This window comes from Haliotis asinina, chromosome 9, assembly GCF_037392515.1.
Source record: "Haliotis asinina isolate JCU_RB_2024 chromosome 9, JCU_Hal_asi_v2, whole genome shotgun sequence".
Lineage (NCBI taxonomy): Eukaryota > Metazoa > Mollusca > Gastropoda > Lepetellida > Haliotidae > Haliotis > Haliotis asinina.
Window position 1 is genome coordinate 9,457,033 of NC_090288.1, and position 10,756 is coordinate 9,467,788.

Below are 10,756 nucleotides of genomic sequence, written 5' to 3' on the forward strand. Positions count from 1 at the left end.
GGTTGTGAACTGGTCAGCAGAACTGCAAATACTTTGTGCAGTTTTCATGTATTTGTTATCCAGCATGTGTTCAAGGACCCCAAATCTGTGTGTATCAAATGAAGGCTACTGCACTGGGTGATGTAATGTGTGGCACAGTATGCAGGGGTCTTCGCATTACTGAAATGACAAGCCAGGTATGCCAGGAACCAGCCCTGGTATGTGGTATTCCAACAATCAACAGCCATTACTTACCCAAGCTTGAGTTGTGTGCACAATGTGGGATAACGGTGGTATGGCTGTGATTGTATATATAAGAACTTCTTACTACAATTTGTGGTAATAGTGTTACTGTTGTGATTGTACATATCATCAGGTATCAGTAAAGGTTATGACAAAGTTATTGCCATCATTATATATTTAAGTAGTCACCTGTACACTTGGCAGTGTCTTGACATTGATTGTATATTTTTTTTCAGGGGGATACTGAGAGGTTCATATTCAGACAAAACCAAGATGACCACTAATACCTACAGAACTCAGAATTGAGTTGGTATTATTTCATATCCCTCCATCTGAATGAACAATGAATAACTGTCTTGGTAAAAAATATTTGAAATTTGCGATGATACACTGATATGCATGATGGTTTGCCAATCAAATTGCATTTCCTGTTCTACTTAGCCTTTTTGTAATGTGCAGAGTTTGCAGTTGTTGTGTTACTTTTCTTCGAAACAGAACCAGAAATAGCAATCAGCTGTACACACATTTCCCAGAGTTCAGACAGTCAGTGAAAAAATGTCCAGTGATGTAGAGTTAAAGAATTTAGATGCATTAATTGGAAGAAATTGTATCTAAAACTATTATTTGACCTGAAAAAATAATTCCAGTTTCGTTCTTATTTTTGTTAGAGATTTTGCGATATACCAGTGATAGTAGCAATAGCCATAAGTGGAGCACTGACTGATACTGCCATCTCTATGTTTAGGAACGTTAACAGGTCATCTTCAGATGGCCGACAATTTCCGTTGGGAAGACATGATGTTGACATGACATGATGTTGATATTCAGTTGTAAAATTACATTTAATGAGTACAAAGATGGTCTTTACGATGAAAGTATCGATCCCCTGTAAGTCACTAATGGTTTTTGTAGCCAACAAAGAGTTGTTGTGATGTGCTGATATGTTCATGCACAATCTTGCTGAAATCTCTGTAGACAATAAAATGAATGAAATATGGTACGTATTTGGGAAAGTGGAAATACCAACCACTGTGAAAACAGCAGCTGTTTTTTTCACATCACCATCAGTTGTTTCCTGTCTAACTATATGTCTTTCCAACACAAACAACACAATATGTAATAGCCAACTGATGGGGTATTTTTGCCGAAATCTATTGACAATGTCTTTTAGTAATCACATACTTGGTTCTTGATTGAATTATTGTTTGATTGGTGTGCAAAGCATCACAATCCATTTTGCTAAGATTTTCTGTATTATATGTGTTTTGCTGTGTACAATCTGTGGTCACACCTGCAAGTAAAACAAGCTTGAAACATGGATTGTCAGTAGTTATGTCGTAAACATGCCCTATTGATTATGGCTGCCAGTGTTCTGGTGTACCTCAGACAGATACAGAAAATGAAAGTGTATATATTTTAAAACCAAGTCATGGCTATCTTTACTGCTATACCTAAAGAGTTGCTCAGTTATCTTCCAGTGTCAAAGCATTATTGCAATATTTTGAAGTTGTTTCCATGAGATGAATCGGTTGAGCATACACAGATTTGGGTTTTTGGTCTATATATGATCATCATATCAAGTGGTAGGGATTATGAGCTAGAACTGTACCCATATACTTGGTTTGAAGAGGTGACCAAATCGACTGGGTTGCAACTTGTATCAAAAAGGCTTTGTGCTCACAATATCCCCCTTTGGTTTGCCAGGCCTAGACTCACTATACAGCCTGAATATTCCTTACTGAGTTTGAACAATGAACAGGCAAACAAACAAATATCTTGTGCTCCTGCTTTGTATTTGTAGTAGTGATTAGGATACTTGCTCTGATAAAGGTTTGTGCAGAGTTACTCCCCTTAGGTAGCACAGAATCCTCCCATCATGAGTTATCCTGATTATGACTCTTTCATTGTCAGAATACACTGACTTGTTTCTACTTACAAACTGTACAAATAACACCTTCATTACTTGAGACATCCCTATAGGCAACCTAACTCACAAGTGCACCCACCCTTTTAAAATCTGTATGAATATAATAGTGTGTTTTGTGTATGTGTTAAATGATACAGTAATTTTACTGTACTAATCATTATCTACACACACACAAAAGCTTATTAGTTTCTTATCAGACTTTGTTATATCACTGCCTTGACTATACTTATTTCTGTCCACAGTGTTTCTAGGTTTATGATAAATCAGTCTCCTATCCTACAGACGGGGGGTATTATTGATGTTTCAAGTTGCTGCCTGGAAAACTTATTATTGTAATGAAGAAGACAAATTGTAAATTAGCGAAGGGACTGATGAAAGAAGCACAACAGCTGTAATGATGATCCTCACTGATAACAGGTTAGCTGTATGGAGTTCTTGCCCTCGCAGTGATGGCATCAAATATGAAATCTCCATTCTCAGGAAGTGTCGTGCTAACCAATCTTTGCAACAGGAAATAACCAAAAAATGGTTTTGTTATTGAAATGGTACTATGAAATTTCACTTTTGACTTATATGAATGATAACACTTTATGAAATGGTGTTGTACTTTTATCATTTGAATGTAGATACTCCATGTTGATGAATCCTAAAAACTGATACGTTGGTTAAGAATATGAATATTCTGTAGCATCACTTTGAAAAAATGTGTCTAAGAAGGAAGTTTCTCTGTCGAACCATGTTGAAATATAAATGATTTAATACTGACGTGAACATGACTTGTCATGTCACAGACATGACTTGCCAGATTAGTATTTTCACAGAATTTATGTGTAAAATTGATTTCCAGAGTTTGAACTGGTGTTCCATAGTTGGTAAACCTGATTCTCCAGCACTGCACTCTAGTGATTATTGGGGGTATTAGAGCCACACACTTGTGCTGGAGTCTGCAGAATTTTCAACTGATTCTCATACTTTTGTGTCAAATGACAATGTGACAAAGCAAGGTGTCTGAAATTCACATGGCTTAGGTACACAAGGTTTCTCAGAACTGGAGAGTCAGTAACTTGTGTTTGATAATTCACTGACCCAATCATGTCATCTGCCTATTATGATGTCTTGAAATATGTGTGAGTGAGTGAGTTTCGTTTTACGCCGCACTCAGCAATATTACAGCTATATGGCGGCGGTCTGTAAATAATCAAGTCTGGACCAGACAATCCAGTGATCAGCAACATGGGCATCGATCTGCGCATTTGGGAACCGATGACATGTGCCAACCAAGTCAGCGAGTCTGACCACCCGATCCCGTTAGTCGCCTTTTATGCCAAGCATGGGTTGCTGAAGGCCTATTCTACCCCGGGACCTTCACAGGGTGTCTTGAAATACACTTGTAAAAAGTAATGGTAGGTGCCAGTCTGTATGGCTGTATGGTAGGTGCCAGTCTTTGAATTTGTGCAATTGTATTCGCAGTCACAAATGCCTAAAGTATTCTTTCATCACACCAAAGGCCCAGGGTTGATTCCCTACATGGACACAATGTGGGAAGCCCATTTCTGGTGACCAGCATCATGATATTACTATAATATTGGTGATATAAAGTGGTGTATAAATGTAATTCTCTCATTCACGCATAATGGACCTTGTCTTGATTTTTTATGACAGGTGAGCTTATGAGCGCATTGTTTCATGCATCTGAACTGGAGTCTTTCATTTTCACTCAACCTACGGATGTGGCTGACAAGCTTCTTTTCTTACAGAAATTCAGTTGTTTCTGTCTTTATCCTAAGTCCTTGAACTACGAATTGATTATTACATTAAAAACTATTTAAAGATCTGCAAATGCCAGGCAAGAACTGACTTCCCATATTGGTTGTCAAATCATGTCCCTTGTGCACCAGGGAGTGTGGATCTTGACAATAATTGATAAAATTCCCCTCTAGATGTGACACTTTCTGTCAGTAGAGCGAGTTAAAATGATTCATTATTTTAAAATAATCAATTACCTTTTCTTCTGCATGATAGGATCGTCATGTCATTGATAACACCTATGATCTCCCTCAGGCATTCTGACCCAGGATTGACATAGTCTTGTCAGCTTTGTCTTGCAATTGTCCTCCACTTCTCAGGTAGAAATGAAACAAGACTTCTTATTGGCTGAGAGGGTAGGTGACAGGCAGTTCTGACAGCCAGTTAAACCTCTCTATGATTGGTTGATTACATTCCTGTGTAGAGAAGGGAAATATGAGGATTGCAATGACCTCATCCTGCCTTAAATGTTCCCAGTGCCTCAAATAAAGTGTCAACTGTAACCCTGCAGTATAAGAACCTGGAATTAAGTGCTGTTTGTTTATTCCAATGACATCCCAGCATGCCAAATACTGGGCCATTGCATCCATCACAGTGTCTGTAATTTGGTTTCTGATATATCAGCTTGACATAATGGTCCACAAATTACTTCATTTAACAGCATTTCTGACTGGGATTTTGATGAAATGACCAATACATTAGACTTACTTCTGAGGACTTTGAGTTGGATGTTTTTCAGTTTTACTTTGCTGTGGCATCTTTTTACTTCAGTGCATTTATAAACAGATTGTGAACAAAATCTTATGACAAAATTGTCCCATCTCTTCACTCCAGTATTTTGGTGAGAATGATCAAAGATTGTGCTTGTTTGTTGGTTGTTTAGCACACCGCTCAGCAATATTCCATGGTTGTGGATTGGTTAGGAGAGATTACACTCCATCCTATCTCAAGCATCCCATAGTGTTCTATTGTCTTGCCAGGTATTCCTTTTACCAAGTAAACTTCAAGGTCGTTCTTCAAGAAATTCTGGGGATTTTCTGAAGAACAGACCCTGACTTTGAATTATTTTACTTGTACAAGTTTCGAATTCGATTGTAAAATATCACATCATTGTCTGTTTTTGAACCTGCAACCCTTCCCTCACTAGCTTGTTGGTTTTATCCACTAGACTATGAAAAATCGCTGTGAAGATTGAGATTGTTGGTATGAACCATGTGTTCCTAAAGAGAGGGAGTGTTTGCTGCACATGTGCAGGACACAGGTAGCAGGTACAGTGCACATGTATTGCATGTGCATTTCAAGGTATTGGCTGTCAGCCACATACCAGCTAATTTCAACAGTACATACTAAGTATTAGAATTATATCTAAAGTATATCTTTGTTCAGTTCATAAGTTGGATCAACATCTCCTCCTCGGTTTTAATCCCCCACATAAGGGTTAGGTATCCTTTAGGGTTGGCCACCTTATTGCAATCTTTGAGGCTAGTTGTGTTGAAGGGTTTATTTGTTTTACCGAGTTTGGGTGATGATCAGTGATGATCATCTGGTACATGAACACTGATTATTTGTGAGAGTGCCTGTAGTCATGTCGTCAAGGGTTGGCTAATTAGATTAGCATATTACCTTAGCTTCAAGCTGGCATTGGGATTTTGATCATTCAGGCTGTGTTAATTGAAATAGAAAAACTGTGGGCACTACTCCCCATTTTCTGTTCCATATTTAGAATGGGGTTTGTGTGCTAAAGTGTGTTATGATAATCCTTGTAGTGATGTGACCTAAATCCAGCAAAGCACTTAGTCAGCTGTGATGATGTTTGTATCAATTAGCAGCACTTCGGCAAATCCCTGACGCTAAGTCACTAAGTCACTAAGTGTACAAATGTTTGTATGTATGCCAGCGGGGAGGGATTGTAGGGGGAGAGGGGGAGCACCCGTTGTTATGATCAACCATGTTCCACCAAGCTGATTCCATTTGCATTCCAAGACATACATGAATTCAAATCCCAGCTATGATTTTTGTTCGTCAACTGCTTGCTTGATATTGTCTAGTCCAGGCTTTGCTATTTACAGACTATTATTTATACATCATTGAGTAGTGTTAGACAATAAACAGCCAGCCAAACCTTGTGCTGCTGCTTCACTGCTAGGCAAAGCTAAGTATCCACCCATTTTTGATGGTAGCTTGAAATGAAACAAGAAAGAAATAGTTATTGGGTGCAAGTGTGTTGGATAGGGAGAGCATGTATGTGATCTAGACCTGAAGTCACAGTGTAAGCCCAGGCTTACTCATGAATTTTGATGAAAACGTTGGGCAAGCCCTCAATACTTGGTGAATATGAAGCTTTGCTGCCTATCGGACTCATACATGAAAGAATTGGCTTGCAACACACCTGGCACCATTAATCCACTATGTTCATGGTCTTCACACACTGGTATATACAAATAGCTTGCAGGACTATTTTCCTTTGAGAAACTCACACAGAGCTGAAATATTCATCGTGGATGATGTTAGGCCGAAGTCACTCACTCACTCACTCTGTGTTTCAGGATCTGGAGATGATGTCCCAAGAAGTGGTGCGGCTCAGCAAGCTCAGTCACTCCCAGACAGCACCACAAACCCCACCCGAGGATGACGGCATGGACATCACCGATGCCGGAGATGTCACCTCTTCATAGCATCTAACACCAGCATCGATATTGTTACTTCATTCTTTACCATGTTATGATGCTTAGCACATTGTGCTAGACCATGTTGTTGTTATGGACAGGCAGTGTATGCGGTCTTGAGAAGGTAGTAGCCAAATGATCAGATTTCCCTCCAGTACAATTCACAAACAGTGTCACAGGTCAGATTAATGAGGTACATAATGGATCTCACAATTTGCTTTGCAGAATTGTGAACCTTGACAATCCTGAGATGTATGATCATGAGTTTTAATCCTTCATTATATTTCTATGTATGTCAGGGCTATAGTCATGCTTATTGGTTTCCCCATGTTGTGGACATCTGAGACCTGTATGACTTCACATTGTAATATCATGGTGAACATTGGTCCGAGTGTGGTATAACTTAATTCACTAATTCAGGAAAGAAGCTCAATCTCACAAGAAGGATTCCATGTAAGGAGCACATCACATAAGCCAACATAGAGCTTGATAATATTACTTATGTGTCTGTTGCTGTGAAATGCTATGGTTTACCTGGTAGTATGCAGAGCCTGTACTACCAGAGGTAAAGGTACAGAGGGACTGGTGGTGTCATTTGATTGTGATAACTGATGATGTCACAATGGTCTGCATCCCTTTGCTGAAAGGTCAAGCAATATCACCTCTGAAAACAGATTTTGGATAGTGAAGTATTCTATTGTCCTGTATTGGGCAAGAACTTACCTTGGATAATTGTTCCTAAATAGTGCATAAAAAACAAATGAACATGGTTCTTATGTAAGATCATGAATGTATATTTAGTTAAATATGTAGGCAGTATGAACTGCACTGCCTTCTCAAGACCAGCTGAAGATGACACTGTGTTTGTTGACTTGTTAACTGTAGCTTGGATTGCATGAAAACTTGCCCATCACTTGCTCATGTTGACAATAGAAGAAGCCATATGTATGTTTACACTACAGACTTGAGTACAGTGTCCAGCATCGCATTGATGTTGGTGATTTAGTGCAGAAGCTTTTTCTGTATGCATCAGTGAAGATGTTAATATTCTTGTGATAAATATATCTGATGTAGTTATTGTGTACAAATAATTATTCAATGGTTAAAGTCTCTTATTTAGAATTATTATATGTTATTGAGAAATAACATATGATGACAATGATGACTTTCATTTCTTAATGCTTATTTAGGAGTCAGTGTTGTTGCCTAGTTCTTTGTTCATTATGACGAAGGCCAGGTATTTGATTTCCCACATAAAACTATAACTCACTTACTCACTCACTCACTCCAAACCAAACAGAAATTAGCTTGCTTTAAATGTAATATAACAGATATTGATCAGTGTGTCATATATATTCATAAATTCATTCTTTAATTTTGATGTAAGTCGAAATGATTAAAACATCTTGATAGTATTTAAGTGAAATGACCTTTTCATTCTAAAGTGACACTTTGAACTGGTGATGTAAATGTTAACAGAATTTCCATTTTTGTCAGTGTGTTTTTTATGTTATTGTTGATGTCCATTGCTCACAAATACCAATATGTAACATCTGGCACAGCATCAGACTGGTACTAGGTGCGGCTTCTTGTGTACATAGATCTATGTATATATTGTAGTATTGCCATGAACTGTCTTTTCTTTTAATGCTGCATGTTAAATGGCACTAGGTTTGTCCTAGATATATTAGGATCTGAAGCGTGCAGACGCTACTGTGATATCATATTTATGTCCCAGACAATATATATATATATATATATATATATATATATAACTGTTATGATAGAAACATTGTATATTGTCATAGGTTTGTATAGATTTTTTACTATTTTAAGGGTCTGTCTATTCTTCGTTAGGTAAATCTAAGTTTCAGATTTTTAGAATAAGTCTTTCTGGTAGATTTATATTCATCAGTGTAAGATGTGATAGTGTATACTGTATTGTTTGAAGCTTGGGTAAATTACATGGTAAGATGGTCATGTGAACTGACCAATTGGTGGTTTTAGAGAAGGTTCTTATCTTTTTTTCATAGCTTCTTGGGTTTGATATTAAATTGTGTTTTTGTATATGTTGTAAAACGTCTGAAATAAGTGATTTTTGCTGTGCCCAGTAATACATTTTTTATCATACAGCTTTAATGCATGAGACAACTGAAAATACAAAACAACTGATAAGATAGAAAATTTATAAAGGAAACAATGAATTTGAACTTGACGATTTATGTTTCATATGAAGTAATCTGTTTTAGTTCCATAAGCTTTTGAAATGCAGATTGAAACAAAGTACAAAGTACAAACATAAAATTAGCATCTATGCTTCTGGTTTAAGACAAAATACAACCTGGACTATGTTGTCAGTGAAAGAAATCTTAACTTTTTCAAGAGCTAAACATTTTTTAATTTCAGGTGAACAAAATATTAAATGTATTTCATTTGAAATATCAGATCAGTTTCAAGAGTGTACACCGAGCAGTAGAGGATGTGGAATAATTTGAATCTGTTTACAATTCCTGTTGGATAACACTGTCTATTAGGAATGATATTACTAATGCCACCGATACAGTATACACAATTTAGCGTTAAACAGGGAGGGTTACAGGATTTAGTATTCATGTCGGGCAATACCTCCCCTTTCCCATTATGATCTGCACAAAGTACCACTTCTGTTTGTGGGCATTTTGTATATACTCATTACGGGATGGGAGCCTGTATTATACACTGAGGACTTGTGCAATGCTTGTAGTTGAATACATTCCAGGTACGCCACTGTTTGTAAAGTTTGTGTGTATTTAGTGTCCGAGATGTGTTTTGCAGTCCTAGTCACTAACTGAATGTACAGCCGAATTTTAGGAGAGTTGACAGGAACATTCCACAACCAATCTTACCTTCAAAGTTATGTAAATGGTTCAGTGACAGAGCAAACAGATATCATTTTCAGCACCATTAACATTGATAAATTCATTATTTATCACATGTGAGAACTGAACTCCAGTCTCCAGTGGTTCTTTAACAAGATAGAATGAATATGCATTTCCCGTTACATATATGTTTTTGGCTATGTGTGAAGATTCAGTAGTTTATTCAATAAGATTATGCTTGCATTTAACCTTTTCCATTACAGACATAATCAACTGCACAGGCATATACATAAGACAAGAAAAATATCATGGCTGATGTGGAAAGATGTAAATCTGGGCAAATCTACAAGTATTGCAAGTACATAAGGTATAGACACAGTTGATGCTGATCATACAACGCAGTATCAAGTTCTACAAACGCTGTGCAGCTAGAATGAGTGGAAGTCATAGCTCTTCATGTGTCAGTTTGGTTGTCTTGTAGGTTAAAACATGGACTTGTGAGAAAACTTAATGCTCGAGATTGCATCAGCAACTATCTGCAAAGAACCTTATTTGATTGCCCTCATTCATTCAGTGACTCACTCACTCACTCACTCACTCACTCACTCATGATCAGGTCTTTCCTGTGCATTGCCTGTAATTTAATCACCAACATCTGTCACAGGAGCAGTTGGTTTGAACCATTGGTTTCGGGATCAGAGAAGGCCTGCAATACTGAAGACCCAGTCAATCACCTTCTGCCTGTAGGATGCAATTTGATATGGCCACCATGGTTTAATGTACTTCCTTGTGCAATGTACCTGAAAACACTTTATGTGATATTATGGTTACTTTGTTTGCAGACATCAGCAAGTGCAGGTACTGTTCTCATTGTCAGGCATACTAAGGGCTCTTTTTTGACACTGGATGTGTCAAATTTGAAACAATGAAAGATTAGGTATTGCTATGCAGTTGAGGGACATATCAAACAACTGACAATTAGTCTATAACCTTCACATGCATCATAGGGACATGGATGAACCAGCTGTACTCCATTGGGTATGCCAGAAACCATTGAAACCTCATTTTGCATCAATGTTTCTCAACACCATGCCTGTGCTCATGTCTGTTCTGCAGCTCAACTAATTCATCCTTATCTTTGAAAGGACCAGTGGCTAATTTTTATTTATGTGATAATGTATGCTCCAGAACATCCTTGACGTCAGTCCTTGGTGCTTCTGCTTCACAACATCCTTGTCTGTAGTCCTTGTTCAAGATGCTCACGAGCACCCGTGACA

General features: G+C 37.7%; 1 protein-coding gene across 1 annotated transcript in view; it reads left to right on the forward strand.

Annotated features, from left to right (window-relative positions):
* Positions 1 to 7,144, forward strand: part of LOC137295571 (GRIP1-associated protein 1-like) — an 80,961-nt gene extending 73,817 nt beyond the window's left edge. The window contains exon 29 of the mRNA XM_067826977.1: positions 6,502 to 7,144. Within this exon, the coding sequence (XP_067683078.1) occupies positions 6,502 to 6,630 (129 nt within the window). The 3' untranslated portion in view covers positions 6,631 to 7,144. The remainder of the gene's footprint in view (positions 1 to 6,501) is intronic.
* The last annotated feature ends 3,612 nt before the right edge of the window (positions 7,145 to 10,756 follow it).